The following is an 18,127-nucleotide window of genomic DNA, read 5'->3' as shown; positions in this document are numbered from 1 at the left end:
AGTGACAATGACCCTCTCTCAGCCCTATATATATCACTTATAGAGGCCATAAGCAGCTTTAGAAGGCCGTGCGTAGATTGTTTATTGATGTGCAGAGACAGTGATCATACTGTGTTAGCGCTGCAGTTGACAGCCATCATTAACCTGCTGTGCATCAAACCAGATTACAAACTGGAGGATCTCTCATACACACACAATGATATACATGAACGTATGTGACCTTTGCACACATACATGAAATGTTTAGATGCACAAGAATACACAAGTAAGGCCACACACACACACATGCACGCACGCACACACACACACACACGCAAACACACACATACAACACAACAATAGCTGGATTATCAGTATGGCACCAGCAGTGCTGTCAAATAAATCACGATATGGATTTAGTCAGAGGCAAACAAAGTGACAGAAAACAGCCACATTTTTCAGGCCCCCAACAATGTTTTTACTCCCTGCCTCAGAACTAAACCAGAAAATGGCAGCGGATCTGTCACAAGCAATCAGACTCCCTCTCAGTGCTGTGCGTGCATGTGTGTGTGTTTGTCAGATATGGAGATCAGGTGCGTACCACACTCCAGTCCTCCTGTTTGGAACTCCGATGGGCGGTGGGAGGAGGAGGGAGGGCGGAGGCTGCTGTGCCATGGCCCAGTTTGTTGTGTGTGTTTTGGTGCTGGAGGTTAATACGATGTGATTCTGAGTCGCCCACCCTCAAAGCGCACGGGACATCGAAAGACGGAGAGACAGAGGGAGGGAGGGGCGGAGGAGAGGGAGAGGGCGAATAAAGAGGCGGGGGCGGGGGGGTGATTGTAATAGAACAGGATGGATGGAAAGCGAATAACTGCTGAGAATTAAAATGTCATCGAGCACAGAGGAGAGATCAACCGCACGCAAGCAAAGACACTGAGATCATTTTCCCCTGGTGGACCGAGTGTGTGTGTGTGTGTGTGTGTGTGTGTGTGTTTGTGTTTGTATGCGAGTTGTGTGTATGTCTGGGTTTCGAGGCGACGGTGTCTCCGCTGTGGAAACGTGTGAAATCGGGGGCTTTGCGTGAGATTCCTCTCTGCGGATTTATGCGTGTCTCTTTGGGCAGCATGTGACACGTCATGTGAGTTCAACCTGTGACCATGACTCGGCTCCCAGCGTCGGCCTGTCCGGGTCCCATCGCCTCCGATTCCTTCTCACACAGGCGCACGCGCTGAAAGCTCGCGAGAAAACGGGTTGAAATGACACAGTTCGCATCGGGAAGTTTACTTTTACACAAGTTTGTGCAAGTATGAATATCATATTTGTCAAATAGCCTCACTCATTTTAAATCACATTATTACAGAATGCGCATTTTAAAGAGCTCCCACCAGAAATGAGCCAATTTGGTTGCCAGTGCGAGACATATGGCTTTAATTTGTTCATGCACTTTAGGTAGAAACATAATTAGATTTATCTTACCCTTTCAGTGCTGCATAGGTCAGATAAAATGTTCTCCTCTGTGAAAAAAAACAACCAACAAATTTGATTTTAAACAGTAATTAGTAACCATAGTAACCTGAATGTCCCTGAATGCCGCTCTTTCCACTCAAACACATAGTGGCAGATATTGGTGTAAGAGGTACAGTTTGATCGGAAATAGGAAAGATAGGATTTAACAACGCAGGTCTTTATTAGCACAGATCCCTTCCCACTCTTGTATTACCTCATGAGACAAACACATATACTTGTCCCGTCTCCAAACCTCAGGCATACCATCGTGTCATCGTGCAACGGAGGCGCCAAAACATGCAGACATCTTTGTGTCGCCCTTGTTTGTAGCTGGTCCCATTTATGGATCAAGCGCTACCACAACACAGTCAACAGTGGGCCTTTGTCTGCAACAATAGAACCAAAAACCTGCATTCTCTGCACAAAAAAAAGTTTGGAAAACCTCATGCTATGTTGGGAGTAATGGTGTGTTGTGTATTTGGAGGTGGAATGTGAAAATAATACTTGACTGGTGTGTTTTTTCGAGGGGGGAGCTAAAATAATGCCCGTTCTGTTTCAGTACACAACTTAATGCCTTTCCCCCTCCTTGCCGCCGCCACAAGGTAATGGCTTGTGATAGCTTCGTTAATGCGTCATAGCCAGGTTATAAAAGCGCCATAGGAGATTTATGAAGACGTTTTTAGTTACAGGAAATTTCAATGGCGAGATCCAGGAGTTTTTGGAGGGAGCTAGGATGTGTGGAGCAGGGGAGAGAGAGAGAGAGAATGAATCCTTCAGCTTCGCCTCAAGGGAGAGGGGATCAGGTTATATGCTCTTCATCATCTAGATGACACACATGGAGCTCATAGAGCCGCTGGAGAGTGAGGCCTACAAATTTAAACAGGAAGGCAACTGTAAATCCCACCCCCAAGTCCCCTCTGCACCCACCCACACACACACACACGCGCACACACACACACACACACACACACACACACACACACACACACAGACATGTCCCAGTCCACCCAAGTGACAAACTTAGTTTCGTGGTTGTTTTGGGGGAATGTGGTCCAAAAACCAAACAAGTGGAACTAAAAGGAGGATTTTAAAGGCAAAGCTGCTGTGAAGCAACACATCGGTTTTAGCTTGATTTGCACAGATGGGAACACTTTGCTCACACACCGACACAAACACACACACAGACATACACACTCAAACCAATCCAGCCTTAACATGCACCCAGTGTGCCTGGAGCAATATAAAACACCCACTTGTGTTTGTGTCTTTCACGTTGCATTTGCATTCGTGATTATTGCGTTCCTTAACCTGACACACTCATGACGTGGCTAACATGCCATCACACACCAGAGGCTAGCGGGGGCTGTGCTCGTGGAACATGAGACAGCACGAGCGAGCGGGCTTTGTTCCTCCCTGGCCCTTGTTTGCTTGTTTATTCATTCTGTTTGTTGTTTAATCTGCTCTTTTGCTGCACGCCACAGTCCCATTTTTGCTCCCTTTTAATCTAGCTGTCATCGGAAAAGATGTTCCCACTTCATGCTCAAACCATATGTGTGTAATTTGATTGTGTGTGGTACAGTAGTTAGCTTGGACTGTTGCAATAGCTTGGCCGCACATTCAGTATTTAGCCCAACGGCAGTACGTAGACAGCACCACCTCAATCTCCTCTGTCATATAAAACCTGCAATTTGACATGATTGACGTCAATCTGCCTCAATGCATTATAGATCCTGTCATCTACAATTCAGACATATTTAATGTGATGCTAAGATCCTGCTCATCATGATTACTTTGAGATGCGTGCTCACAGCTTTAAGCTTTGCAAGCAGGAGGTTTGCAATTTTGCCCCAGATTTTGCCTTTCAGGCTACATACAGGCTACTGTCCCAACTGCAGCCTGAGGAAGACTGCGGGTCCTATGCAGGATGTAAAGAAATGCTAAAAATGTTTCTTAGACTCCCATTAATTTGGAAATCCTGAACCAACTTAAGCATCTGACTTTACATATAAAACCAAACGTATGCCAAAAATGTCAGAAAAGCCCTGCTTATATTTCCTGAAAAGCACATTGCACTAAAAGCTGGAACCAGAAATCTAGAAAATCAGGCACAATAACAGCACTTCCTGTGACTTTTGAGCAAAGTGAAATGTGAGTGGTGTCCCAAAGTAGGCAGAAGGACGTGATGGAAATAACAACATCAGCATGTACACAAATTCACTTCACTCGCATAGGAGCAAGTGTTTTGCTGCGGGAGGCCGGCTGTCACTCAGCATGTGTGGAATATATAACCAGGGCTGCAAAACACGGCGCAGGAGGGGGACGGAATAGAGTGGGATGGCAAACATTGGGGTCTGGGCTGCGTCTTAATACAAATGAAGTAGCTTTGCATAGTCCACTGCAGCGGGTGACAGTCGATATGAAGCTGAGCGCATGTCGGGCGTGGGGTTTTAAGTCCCCGAATGAGTCGATGTGAGATATGATTCTCCCACTTTTACCTAACGGTGGGCCAACTTCAGCACCAATAATCGAGGCAGAGAAGAAGCTCGGCCCAGCGCTGACCTTGGTAATAACAAGAGAGACACAGAGTCAGACTCTCAACCGCTCTGTGATCTTTTTCTATGGACTAGATACACACTCCCTCCCCCGGCCTGCCTGGCTGCCTGCCTCGTTGTGTGCACAGCCCCGGCGCTGTGCAGTCTGATTGAGGTTGACTGTGGTATTATTTCATTAATTAAGTTTTTCCACTTCCTCCGCCTCTCCCTCCTGTCTTCCTGTCGAATGAGGGTGGCGGAGCGACGCCCTTCCTCTCCTCTGTCCTCTGGCGCTTCACATCCCCCCCCATCACTGCTGATCATTGTCTCAATTACTCATCCCTCTTCTCCCTCCCCTGTCTCCCTCTTTCTCCTCGCCGTTCTTCCTCCTTCCTCCTCTTATCTCATCCCAAATTGCTCTATACACTCCTCCTCATTCGCTTTTTTTTTCTCTCTCCCTATCCTCCAGAAAGTGAGGTGGGAAAGATTTGGCACACTCCATTGCTACATTCCTACATCTCTCCATCTTTCCCGCTCTCATCTCTGTCTGTCATCAGGATTTCACAGATGTTTGGTGATTATTTCTACCTTGATTTGGTGATATCTTTTCCCCCCCTCAAGTGCAATGAAATTGTCTGCTTTTCCAGTGTTTGGCAGCCAAGATCGGGTGGGGGAATATTTTCGATCCAAGGACAAAGCAGCTCTGATCTCTTTGTTTGCTTTGTTCCTGTGAAATTGACATTCACAGAAATAGTGGCACCTGTAACACGTCTAATGGATTTGAGAGGATTTGTCCTGATACAGTTCACTGTTATGACAAAAATTGCCTTCGTGATATTTGTGACCTGTTGATTATGATGTTAAAAAAAATAACTTGCATTTGCAAAATCACATTTGTGGAGGCTCTGGCGGTGCAATTTGGCTGCCTTGCTCTCAGTGTCCGTCTCTCTCTGTGTCTCCCTCTTCTTTGTATCCATTACCGCTCCACTTTTCCATAATGGAGACATTAGAGTCTTTTACCTCTCTGCTATCTATCATGTCATTTAAACTCTTTCCTTACTTTCTGTTTTTAACTTTTCTACTTTTTCTCTTTTTTTTTTTTCAACACTTCCCTCCTCTCTCTATGAATCTTGTCTTCCTCCCTCCTCCTCCTCCTCCTCCTCCTCCTCCTCCTCCCTGTGTCCACTGGGCTCTGGGTCATCTCTTTCGTCTCACATAGTCTCCTGTCCCCATCATATCACCAACAGCTTGTCACAGGCAATCAGTCTCCCTGCCTCGCTTCCCTGCATGGCCTCCTCCTCCTCCTCCTCCTTTCCTCACCCTCGTCTTCCTCTCCTCCCTTGTCTCCCATCACCTTCTTGTCCTCCTTCGTGTGTCAGGAGTTATTACTCTCAGAAATCACAGTCCTCCGCCCTTCTCTCTCAGACCAGTTGAGGGTATTTACTCCATCCTCCAGCCATTCCTTTAATCAGAGCTGCTGCACTCTGTTTTTTACCCTACGGCCCATCTTAATCACACTGTGTACCCCCTGCCCTGGGATGTGGTGGAGGGTAAAACCATGTTTTCTGGCTTTAAGATAATTAAAATAGATTACACATTTGAAATCATTTCATCATTTAATAACTTTGTTTTCACACTATGTGCCTCTAGACAAGAATATGTAATTAATAATGTTAAAAAAAATAAACATTATTACGACTAAATTATTGTAAACAAATGTGATTTAGTGCAGTTGCTTTCAATTAGTTTGTTGAATAATTATATCTGTGCGCAGAATTCAATATGAAGAGCACAGAATCGAACGGCTCGAACCGCTAATCCCTGACATTTTTATCTATCTATAAGGAAGACAGACCTCACAGAAAATTGTTTTAGAAACATTGATTCAGTCGTTATTATTATTATATTTTTGATATGAAACCTACACAAGGATGTCTTCGAAAATTGTATTTATTTTAATAAAGTTATAAAATCAAATAAATCTTCTCTATTGGGGCAGATTGTTTCTATTTGTTCATTTTCTGTCACTCACTACCTCTCTCACTTTTTCTCTGTGAGGTTTGTTGCTCGTACGAGTGCTCCGAGCCGGACTCGCCAAACTCTGCTCCGCAAACCTGTCGGAAATGGCTTGTTTCAGCTTGATGAGTGCCACCTGTTCGTGATTGTTAGGAAGTTTCATTCACCGAAATGTTACCCCAGAGTAAACAAAAGAATCTCTCACCATGGAGCTTCGAGTCCTGCTGTCAGAAATCAGCAGAGGAAAACATAACGACCAGAAGCAATTAGACTCATCAGAGCAGGCACAAAGAATAAACTGTTTGACTTGATGTTTGATGCAAAAAAAGCATCTTTCTGAAGCTTCCTTTGCGTGGTTTGTGTGACAGGGCTGCACCACTTGTACGTTTTGTTGTGCCTAAGAGGAAATTTTAAGTCTGAGAGAAGTTGTATGTGCAGGTTTTTTTTCCTCTTCAAGTGGTTGTTATACGAGGCCTGATCGTCTCTGAATCTGAAATTTTCTCCGAGTAATTTTCAAAACATGTTGCTACAACCTGGATATGACAACTGAGCAGCCAAAGATATATATAGAAAAAAAGTCCTTTCCAGTGTCGCAATTAAGCCCACTTAATTTGGCACGCTCTGCTTCATCTATTTGAACTTCATTGAAATAAATTATGTTTTCCTCCCACAACACAGGTCTCAGACAAGAAGAAATACTATGATTCAAAATGATTTAGTGACAACAAATAGTAGAAAAATCGACGGAACGTACAAACTTTTTCACAGCACTTCATTTAAAGCTTCTTCATCCATCCCCGTCTGCTGGCTTTCCCACCATACTGCTGTTCGCCTTGACCTCCGCCTGCTTCTCTCCTCCTCTGCTTTCACACTTTGTGTCTTGCAGGGATGGAGGGAGAGAGGAAGAGGGAGGTGTTAGAAGTAAAGCTGCCTCTTTTTCACACCTCCCTCTCTCTCTCTCTCTCTCCGTCCCGCTCTCTCTCCCGAGCCATCCGCCATCGCTCCCTTTCTGCTTCGCTTCAGACAGGCTAATCTATAGCCTGAAGCGAAGTGGCGGGAGGAAAATTATTTTTTATATTTCTTGAAGAAGACAAGGTGAGGGTTAGCCCAGGGGCTATAACAGGGAAAATAAGGATAGATGGGTGGTGTGTGTGTGTGTGTGCAGGGGTGTTTGGGCGGGCTGCTGGAAGGAGGAAGAATATGTTTAGTGTCTTTTTTTTTAACTGGCCGCTGAGGCGACACATCAGTTCCTCAATCAAGTTAAACTTTAAAGTCAAAAGTAGTTTCAAGTCTCAAAATGAGGACTTTTTTAAAATCTGATTAAAAGGCTGTGGGTCACGAGTGAATATTTGTGTACAAGTTAGACTGATTGCAGGTCAGCCACCTTGAAGGCCTCTCTCATCGCTTCAGCCCTCACCTCCTCCTCTCTGTCAGTTCTATTAATATAGCCTAATATCTCAAATCACACATTTGCCTCAGGGGGCTTTACAAAAACTGCAACAAACGACACCCTCTATCCTCAGACCCTCCATTCAGAAAAAGGAAAAACTGCTGAAAAAAAAACCTTCAATGGGGAGAAAATGGAAGAAACCTCAGAAAAAGAAACAGAGGAAGGATATGAAGAAAGTATGACAAAATCATAGTCTCTCCTCTTAAACTGCCTCATATCTGCATCCCTCCACTCTCACTGCCTGATCCCTCCATCCTGATTCTGCCTGTGCGTTCCCTCCTCCACCCTCTCTGACCTGCACACCAGTGATGTGTAATGCATTCACTGACATGCTTTATGTAAGGAGAAATGTTACAGCGTTACAGGGATTCATGCTCACACACCCTCTTGCCTGTGCACTCTGTCAGCACTGCTTGACCTCCTTTGGCCTCCCTCCTGGCTGCAGTAGAAAGAAACATGATTCCAGAGCAGCTTATGATGCTGACTTGAAACCCAACTGCTGTTCTGATTGCAGTTTTTCAGTGTAAGCAAAGCTTTTATAGTTTCAAAATGCATATTAAATCCCTCATTGGCTGTATCAGTCCCACAATTTTAAATGAAAACTCTCTTTATTTAGCTTAATTAAAACATACAGCAACAAATGTATACTACCTCATTCAATATAAGTTTACTCTTTGTGTTTTTATCTGTATTTATTTCACGTCATGTATGTACCTATGCTCCCTCCCACAGTACATATGTGCCTGCACATTGTGTTAGTGACAATAAAGTTGAATTGAACTGAATAAGTGGTGATAGTAATGGAGCTTTAATTCGTTTATCACAGTCAGTGTTTTCTAACCAATCAGGCCCAGTTTTTCTCTACACTTGGTGTTTTGTGTCTCAGGGGCTCCATTTTATTTCATATGTGTGCTTGATTGGATTACCATTCCTTTTCTCCATCAGTCAGTCTGTGCCTCTCTAAAGTACCCCCCTCTCCTGCTATTTCTCCAGACCGAGCAGCGATTGCAGTTGACTGAAAGCGGTTGAGTCCATGCGGCGCGGCGGGGGTGTTAATGAATTCCAGCGGACTGCTAAATGAGGACTTATTAAAGTGCTGCCGCCTCGTAGTTTGACATTTCAGAGCTTCTGGTGGAGTTTTAAATCGCTGCCTCTGCAAATGTCACTCGCTGACTTGCTGGAATGGCTGACCATATGAATAGAAGCTATTGTTGGCATCAGCTATAGATTGAGAGAGAGTGAATTTGTGTAGCTTTAAAGGTTGGCTTTCCACCGTGCGTGTGTGAGTGCGTGTGTTTGTATGCCGCCATGCTACTTGATTAATTGTGTCATTTTTTTCGTTTCCATCCCTCCAGCTACGTCAGATGGGACGCGTCAAGGCCTGGATAGCATGAGAGGCGGAGTGTGTGCCACGCAAGGCATGAAGGTGGTGCTGAAAGTGGGGCAGAGTAAGTCCTCTCACCTCTCTCGTACATTATTACTTCTTCCACAGACACGTGAGCTGTCCCATATGCACAACTCTCGGAGTGCGCCACACATGGACTCTTTTTCACACACTCCCTCGCTCACAACACACACGTTGTTATTCATGCATCACACACAATCGCTCACTTAACACACAGTGTGACACACACACACATTGGCTCCGGTCCACCACATCTCACATCATCTCCCATCTGTACAGTACAGAGCGCTACACGTTCATTACTGCACCTTATCTGACATGCAGCCTCTTCTACTTTTAAACCATCTCTCTTATCTTCCTTTTTCTTACACGCACATACAAAATGCACACACACACACACACGTACATCACTTCTTTGTGTGTGTGCGTGTGTGTTCTCGCTGAGCGTATTAGGTCTCGTTAAGTGGTGAGAGCAGCGGAGAAGTGTGGGATCAGTCAGCTCTAATGAGCCCTGTTGACTCCCCTCTCACTCTGCCTTTTAACTACTACTGACTCACGGTGGACACACACACTCAAGCACACACACTGAAACTCGCATATCCCTGCACGGAATATACATTACAGGCATGAGCATTAGCTTGCACGTGCAGCAACACGGGCGCGTAGAGGTGTGCGGGTGCAGACACCCAGACTGAAGTGTCCTTGCAGGCAAGTGGACACACACACACACACACCAGAACACACACATTTCCCCACACAGCAGACCTGCCAGCTAAAGCGCGATAACAAAATGACTCCATTCAGTGTTAAAGCCCACAGTCAGTGATTTTTAATGACTCGTGGCTGCACACACTTCTAATTTGTTTGGAAAATATTCACAGGTAATGACCCTCACATGCAGGCTTTTCAGAAAAAAAAAAAAAACAGAGGAAAAAAGGCCCATTTAAGCATTTTCACTGACCTGCACATTCCTAGACATAATAGGCACCTGTCCTTCACACGACCCCCCTCACGCACACATGAACACACGCTCGCCTATTTCTAGTTCTTTAGCCTATCCTGAGTTATCGGGCCTTGTGCATTGTGGGTGCTCTTCATCAAAGAGCCAAGTGGCGCTGCTGTGGCTCTATCAGCCCATAACATCAGCACAGTCAGCTCAGCTCAATAGAAATACCACCACACACACACTTTCTTTCCCCTGGCTTTTTCACCACATGGGCAATGGAAATGCTACCTCCCTCACACACACACACACACACACACACACACACACACACACACACACACACACACATACAAGCCCCTCTGTCACTCCTGCACAATTCTATGAAGTTCTAAGACACACATACGTATCTTTTTATTGGCATCTTTCTCTCTGTCCCTGTTTCATCTTCAGTCTCTTTCTCTCTTCCCCTCTGTCCTTCCTTCACGTCCTCTCTATTCCCTCTGCATCTGCCTTTTTTCCTTTTTTTAACCCCTTTTCATTCACGCAACATTGCTCGTTTCCTTTTCAAATTCCCCTTCTCCCTGTCCTCATCACTTCCCTTTCATTTTGCATGCTAGCCGTCTCTCCTTACAACTCTCCCTCTCAATCCCCCTCTCTGTTATTTTCACTCTTTTCCTCTGTCTCTCTGTCTTATCTGCTATGTGGCTGAAAGGTCACGTCTGTGTTGTTTGTCGTCTAAATAAGCGGCACGCCGCTTCATGGTGATCTCTGATGAGATATGGCGCTCTGCTTCGCTCCGAGGAATACACACACACACTCGCAAAACACACACTTCCACCTTTGCCCCACACACATACATTGACCTGTCTTCTCTTATTTTATTCTTTATCTATCTTGCTTGCTCTCTTTCTCTGTCACACACACACACACACACACACACACACACACACACACACACATATAACAGTCTGAACCTCCCTCCACTCGCCCCGGCTGACCACACAGCAGTTTCTATTGATCCAGACAGCACCGCCCCTAACTTCTGTTTGGTTGACTGTCATGAGGGAGCTATCAGCCAATAGCCTCACACTTCTCTAAATGTCAGTATGTATAGGTTGATGGCTGTGCGTGCACGCACACATTCACCAGTTTGTGCCCTGGGCACAATGCAGTGTGTGCCTTTGTGGGTTTACTGTACAATATTACCCATAAGCACTCCATGGTCATATCAGTTTTGCTCTCTGCTGCAGTGACCAATAACAGACTTTCTTTTGAAAATGCTGCACAAACTGCAGAGCTGAATAGTCTTATCCTGATATCAAACTATATACTTGCAGTCTACTTTTGGCCAGATGGCTCAGAAGCAAACAAAATTAGTATTTTCTGAACCATCTCTTTCAGCAGTGAGGAGTGGCACTTCTACAATTGCTGCATTTGTGTGTGTGCATGTGTGCGTGTGTTTGCATGTGTCACATAAACGCACTTTAATGCCATCACCATTACTGAGGGCTTGCTAGACAGATGGCCTGATTTAGCGACTACAGATTACAAGCCGTTATGGCCTTGTGTAAATTCACTCTGGCCAAAACAACAAACAGCCTCTCTTTAGTTTCCCATTCAAACAAATGGAAAAGTGCTCATGCACGGCACATGGAGGCCCAATCAATATGTGCTCTCCTATAATGGGAATAGAAGGGAGGGAAGCCTTTATTAAAGCTCTTCTGTCTCTATTTCTCCCTCTGGCTGGCTCTCTGTTTGCTAATGTCACTCATTGGTTCCAATTCTGAGAACCTTGGCTGTTGTAGCAGATAGAGGCTGTCTCAGTTTTTCTGTCCTTTTGCTCATATTCCACCCTTATTTTTCCTCCACAGGCCCATATGGGCTGCCTCCAAAGAAGGAGCCACCAGCGGGACGTACCACCAACAGAAACCCAGGTAAGCAGGAGACCAAATGGAGGTAATCCTCAGCGGATCCATCCATAAAATAGATGGAGGGAATAAGCAAAGACTGGTAGATAAAAAGAAAAGCAGCGGGGGAGGGAGGGAGGGGGCGACAGATGGAGAATGTGCAGCGGTGACATCTGTGGATCTCTCTATTTAATTCCATATCTTTCTCTCTCTCTCTCTCTCTCTCTCTCTCTCTCTCTCTCTCTCTCCGCTGCTCTCCATCCCTCTCCTCCTCATCTCTGTGCCCGGCCCTCCGAGCTAAGTGCTGCAGGCGGGGAATGGATGGCTAATAGCTACCTTGGGAGAAGGACAAGAAAAAGAGAGGGAGGAAGAAAGAGGCAGGAGGAGAAAGGGAGACAGGGCAGCAGGAGAGAGGGGCAGACCGGCGGCGACATTTCAGAGAATTATTATTGTCATTAGTTTGGGTGGCCTGGATTCGATAGTTCCGTCTAGAGAGAGAGAGAGAAAGAAAGAAATGAGAATTACGGAAAGATGAAGGGAGAGAAGAAGAGACATCGGGGAGTGATGGAGCAGAGTGGGTAGAAGTGGGAGGCACATAAGGAGGAGAAAGAAAAGAATAATTGAAAAGCAAAGAGGAGCAGGGAATAGAACAAGGAGATGGAAATGGAGAGAGGCTTAGATTCATGCTCTACCTCACAGTCATTCAGTGGAGGAGAAAGAACATCAGTCGCGTTCATTTCGCCTTTTTTTTTTCCTTCTTCGTCCTTTTTTTGTGTGTGTGCGTGTGTACGTGTGGTGAATTTGTGTACTATACCAAATGTGTGAATTGGGGCATTCACACATTGTCCAAGCACTTGTCCATACCTCACATAGGTGAGAACTGCATGTGTGAAGTAAGCAACAATAGTATGCATTGTTTTTACTAGAATGAGACGGATAACACCGGACACATGACAAGACTGATTTACATCACACACATAATGAGGGATTTTACACATTTTTGACGCTCAAACAAGGACATATTAGCATGCACTTATCTGAAATGATTGTTTTGACTCCTGCTATGGCAGAATTTCTAATCCCCGTGTGAATACACTCAAAATCATCTCAGCTAATAACTGGAATATTGCTGGTTATTCACAGCCGCTCATTTTGTTTGTTTTGTCGAATCTGATCCTCTCTAGAAATATAAACAAATGCATTATTGGGATATGAACAGATAATCTCTCTCTGGACAGATATGTACGGCATCCAAACTTTTTGAGTCTGTCACACAACCGACAGTCTGCCACAAACTGTACGTCTTCTTCTCAGAGTCAGTCAATGAGGTTTCTCGTATGTGCACAAATGTAAACAAATAGCACGAAAGCTTAAGACATGGAGGCGCAGATAGTTCTCGATTCAATATTCTGACATTCTGTGAGGTTCACTCGCGGTAACTTTTCATCAGTTTTCATCAGATTAGTTGAGCAGCGCAGGATAAAGCTGGCTGTTGTTGCACAGGTGTTATTTTTACCTCATGATCTCATATTAAATCCAGGCACAGTGTGCGACTTGACAGCAATAAGACAATAATATAAATGACAGCAGGTACTGTAGGTTTAACACAGCAAAGGAAGCAATCTAATGATTTTTAACAGCTTCCACCCACTTCCTGTATAAACCTGAATAATGATATTTGTGTGAAATAAACTGATATAGATTTAATAGTAGCTTTGCGTTACACCCTTCATCCACCTACATGACACCATCACTTGTCGTGGAAGTCAGGATTTCAACTCCTGTTTCCAGTGTTTACCTGTTGTTCTGCTCATTTTTGAATTTATGCAATAAATACAACCTGACGGTACTGAAAAGGATGGAAACTGATTTTTCTAATGCGGCGCTTCTGCATGTTCTCTTGTAAAACAAGGTGTACATACCATGCTGACACTCCATTAGAAACCAAACAAACAAAAAAAAAACTAAGTAAAGAGAGAGCAGAGGTGCCAGGAGTGCATGCAACCGCAAGGTCTGTGGTGGGAGTCCAGACGGGGTCCCTTGGTGCACATTAAGCCCCCCTCTTTATCACCATAGCAGTTGGTAAAACACCACAGATTACACACAGATAGGGTGTATTTATATAAAGGTTGTTAATGGAAGCACACACTGACTCACACTTTATTTTGACATAAAACACTTCCAGTAGTTCCAAAAAAATGTGTAGAAAATATAATGATAGCCCAACTACCATTTGAAATGGGAATTATACATGGGAAGGACAGCTGGCTCAAAAACAAGGCTAGAACTGTGTCATCACCTTGACCTGTTTTTTCTTCCTCTTTTTTTCATTTCTGACCTGTTGGACGTCTCTCTCCAAGGTGAAACTAACTAATGAAATAAAGAAGAGGGAGGCAAGGGGCAAGGAAAGCATCAAAGTCTGAACTTGTGATATAAAAAAGGAAACACAGGAAGGAGTAAGAAGTGGAAAATAGGGGGAGTGAGAAAGGAAGGTGGAGGAGGAGAGGTGAAGGAAGAGAATATAATAAAGAGAGCCGGTGAAAGGCGGACATCATAATGGAGATGGAGAATGAGGGATGTTGGGTTAATGGAGGGAGGAAGAAAGCTGGAGGAGGAGAAGGGAGTATAATCGACGTCTGGCATTAGCGCTTTGCTCCCAGTCAGTCCAGCGCGACGGGGGGGGGGGGGGGCTCGCAGCAGGGGATGAGGTGTGTTTGTATGTATTCGCTTGCGAGGTTGTGTACGTCCTTAGTGTGCGTTTGCCCGTATGTGTGTTTGTGTTGCCAGGCTCTGAGCTTAGAGCAAGGTAGGTCATTACGGTTACAATAACCCGAAGATAGAGAGAACCATGGAGCGAGGGAGGCGAGGAAGCAGAGGAGACGCAGGAGAGAGACAGACAGGGAGCAAAGAAAGGGATGTGTGCCAAGAATAATGATGGACCAATCCAAAGTCTCTTTATAGCGGGGACTCGCATTACCGGCCTTAACCAGTTCGCCACACACATTCACACGGTCCGGTGCCAGAACCGTAGCCCCCCACCCCCGCCCCCGCCCCCCCAGTCTGTAAACATACACGCACACAGATGCACACACTCATACGCGCATCCTGACCATCATCCACCTGCTGAGTTCTGACCCGACCTCCTGCAGAGGGAACTGTGAGCTCCGGGGCTGTGAAGATCTTAGGTTTCAGACAGACACACAACAGACAGACGGAGAAACAGAAAGATAGTATGACAGACAGTTTGATAAACAGACAGACAGACAAAAAGAAAGGCAGGCAGGCAGGAAGGCCAGCAGGCAGGCCGAGTGTGTGGTCTGGTGGTATAAGCATAGCGAGGAGGCTCTCTTCATGTGGCTGGCTGTAATGCTAAGTAAATACAGTTGTTAAGGTTAGGGAAATAGAGTGTGTTACCTTGATACACACTGCGGCTTTGCCCGGCTGTCCACAAGAGTATATACTGTGCTGAGCTCACACACTGAGTCTACAGACATCCCTCTCCATTTTATACGCAGTGTTGTCCACTTCATTGCATCAATAAAGAGACCACATATAAGCGTCTGTGAGATTTGCTGCATACTTACTGCATTCCACTGGGTTAAGTCTCTGCAGGCCTCACTAGCAGAGCTCAACCAGCGCCGTTACTCATGTTATTGTGGTACAGAGCCATAAGGATTGGTATGTTTATTTAAAAGCTAATGAAAACACAAGTTGTGAAAGCAAGCTGTGTTATTGCTCCGGTATATTCGTGATGATTAATATGTATATATCAATCAAAGGGAAACACTGAAAGCAGCTTGTGATGCTGTGGATTTTGGAGTAAGATTGTTCTGTGATTTGTTTCAGGCGGCGCTGGGAACTCCACCCAGTCTCGGGGACCCAACAGCTTCGGGAGCGAGGGCGGGGGCGAAAACGGCCCTCTTCAACCCTCCAACATTGCCCTCATCGCCGGTGCCGCGGGAGGCTCTGCCTTCCTCTTGCTGGTGACCGCCGTGATCTGCGTGGTGTGCTACAGGCGGCGGCACGCCAAGCACTCGGACACCCACCACCCCCCGCTGTCGCTCTCGTCGCTCACAAGCCCCAAGCGGGGAGGGGGCGGGGGCATCTCCAGCTCCAACAACAACGGTTCAGAGCCCAGTGACATCATCATCCCCCTGCGGACGTCAGACTCAGCCTACTGCCCGCACTACGAGAAGGTGAGCGGAGACTACGGACACCCCGTCTACATCGTCCAGGAGATGCCACCTCAGAGCCCGGCCAACATCTACTACAAAGTATGAGACGGCCGCTGCTCCGGCCGACTGGACACATCCACCTCCCTCTACCCATTACCAACCAATCCCCTGCTCCAAATGAAGCCACAGCAAAGCTCGCCATCACAGCTCCGACCCTGAACCCCTCAATACTATCAGTATTGTCCCATGGACCCCCCACTCACTGCCCCGTGAGCCCGGCCACAGTTGTGTTTCTAGCTGAATAAACCACCCCACCCCATTCTCACACAACTGGGCCACCAAGTGTGTGTTCAGGGCAATGTCATATTCGTACATAGCCCTTCTTAACAAGGCCCTCACGAATGGGCAAGAGCCTCTGAGTGCCCCCTTCTTGTTAACTCAGAGCTAAACGAGCCCCACCCATGCTGAATTGAAGAGTCGTCCCTGTAACGCCAGTATGTGTGTGTGTGGCAACACACTTTATTTCTGGGAGTATGGACCTGGAGTTGGGACTTGAGATGTTTTACAAAAGAAAAAAAGAGATAGAAAAAGACTACAACTTAAAAAAACAAAAAACAAAAAACTACACCCCTGATCCCACTTAGCGCCAGAGAACTCTGATTCCCAGAGGCCATACCTGCCTAGCTCACCGCCCCACCCCTCAGAGCTCCATCAGCCAACCAGAGACCGGCCCCTGCCACTAACTCACCAATAGGATTCTAGTTTGTTTGTGTTCGTTTCTCCTGAGAAAATAGGGGCCTCGGACTCACCCAATCAGCAAGCCCGGGCGGCGGTCACATGACCAGGCCCCGGCCTGAGGAGGTCTGACCGATCGGTGACACTCAGAATCTTGTATATTTTAATAACGTGTGCGTGACTGTACGAGTGTGCATACGACTTGGATAATAATTATGGCGCTGCTGCTCCACATTAGACGTGTGTGTGCAGTTAGTGTGCTTCAGTACAGCAAGTTTGCATATGAGTTTGCATATGCGTGTGTGGGATTTAGTTTGTGTGTGTGTGTGTGTACGCTTTGTATGTGAGTGATTGTGTGTACGCGTGCGTTCTTTAGACTTGTCTTAAATACCAAAACACAAAATAGTGAGCGAATATCAAAAAAGTGAGATTTTTTATCACTATCAACACTTATAGATTATATATATGAATATCCAGTAAATAATTTCTAGATGTTTTTTTTTTTTGTTTTCTATTGTTTTGTTATTTTTACCCACTCTGTTAAACTACACTTCTGTTGCTAGACATTTTTTATCTGCTGTTTTTGTTTTTCACAACTTAGAATGACCTTGTTTCCTTCCTTTTTTCCCTTTTGCGTTGTATATTAATTTAATCCCTTTTTTAATTTTCCCGGCGAACAGAGGTTGTGTCTCTCTTCCTCTCTTCCCTCCCTCATTCACTCCCTCCTTCCCTCCCTCCCCCTCCCCCTCCCACCCCTCTAGGGTCTCTGAACTCTGTGTATATTTTTATAGCTCCTTGTACTATGCTGTAGTTTTGAAGTTTAGACCTCGTTTGTGGAAGTGTTGAGGTAGAACCATCTATGAAAGTTTTTCTTTTTTTTTTTTCAAACGCTTTTTTTGAAACGCAGAAGTGAAAAGAAGCGAGGGGCGGGGGAGTGGTGATGGCGGGGAGGGGCTGGGGGGGGTGCGAGAGGGGATGAAATGAAAAAGAAGAATAAAGGAAAAAGAACAGGGCGAGAGAGAGAGTGCTGTCTGGGGAGGAGGAATAAAGCGGCATCTGAATGCAGAACTTTAAAAAAAAAAAAGAGAAAGAGAGGAAGGGAGGGAGGGAGACGAGGAAAGAAAAGACTGTGAAGGAATTGCACACTAAAGAAAAGAAGCTGAGGGGAGGGGAGGATGGGAGCGGCAGGAGTGAGAGATGAAGGATCCCAAGGAAGAAAGGATGGAGAGAGCAGATGAAAGAGTGGCTGGCGACGGAGAGAAACCTTTTCTTTGAACGGAGGGTCTGAGCACTCCTGAGCGGAGGCGATGGACCAACAGCCAAAAACGGATTTCGGAGCAGTTGAACTTTAACCACATAAAGGAGAGATGTCATCACACACACACACACTCTCTCTCTCTCTCACACACACACACACACACTGCCGTGACTCAGTCACACGTTGCGTTAACGTGAGGTGGCACATTTCAGATTTGCT

At 45.7% G+C, this 18,127-nt stretch overlaps 1 protein-coding gene across 1 annotated transcript in view; it reads left to right on the top strand.

Moving 5' to 3' along the window:
- Positions 1 to 17,627, top strand: part of efnb3b (ephrin-B3b) — a 77,281-nt gene extending 59,654 nt beyond the window's left edge. Inside the window, exons 3-5 of the mRNA XM_076724716.1 lie at positions 8,838 to 8,930; positions 11,705 to 11,767; positions 15,587 to 17,627. Coding sequence (XP_076580831.1) covers positions 8,838 to 8,930; positions 11,705 to 11,767; positions 15,587 to 16,020 — 590 coding nt within the window. The 3' untranslated portion in view covers positions 16,021 to 17,627. The remainder of the gene's footprint in view (positions 1 to 8,837; positions 8,931 to 11,704; positions 11,768 to 15,586) is intronic.
- Positions 17,628 to 18,127: the final 500 nt, after the last annotated feature.

The sequence above is a fragment of the Chaetodon auriga genome, chromosome 24, assembly GCF_051107435.1.
Source record: "Chaetodon auriga isolate fChaAug3 chromosome 24, fChaAug3.hap1, whole genome shotgun sequence".
Classification (NCBI taxonomy): Eukaryota; Metazoa; Chordata; class Actinopteri; order Chaetodontiformes; family Chaetodontidae; genus Chaetodon; species Chaetodon auriga.
This window is presented reverse-complemented; position numbering and strand designations above follow the sequence as displayed.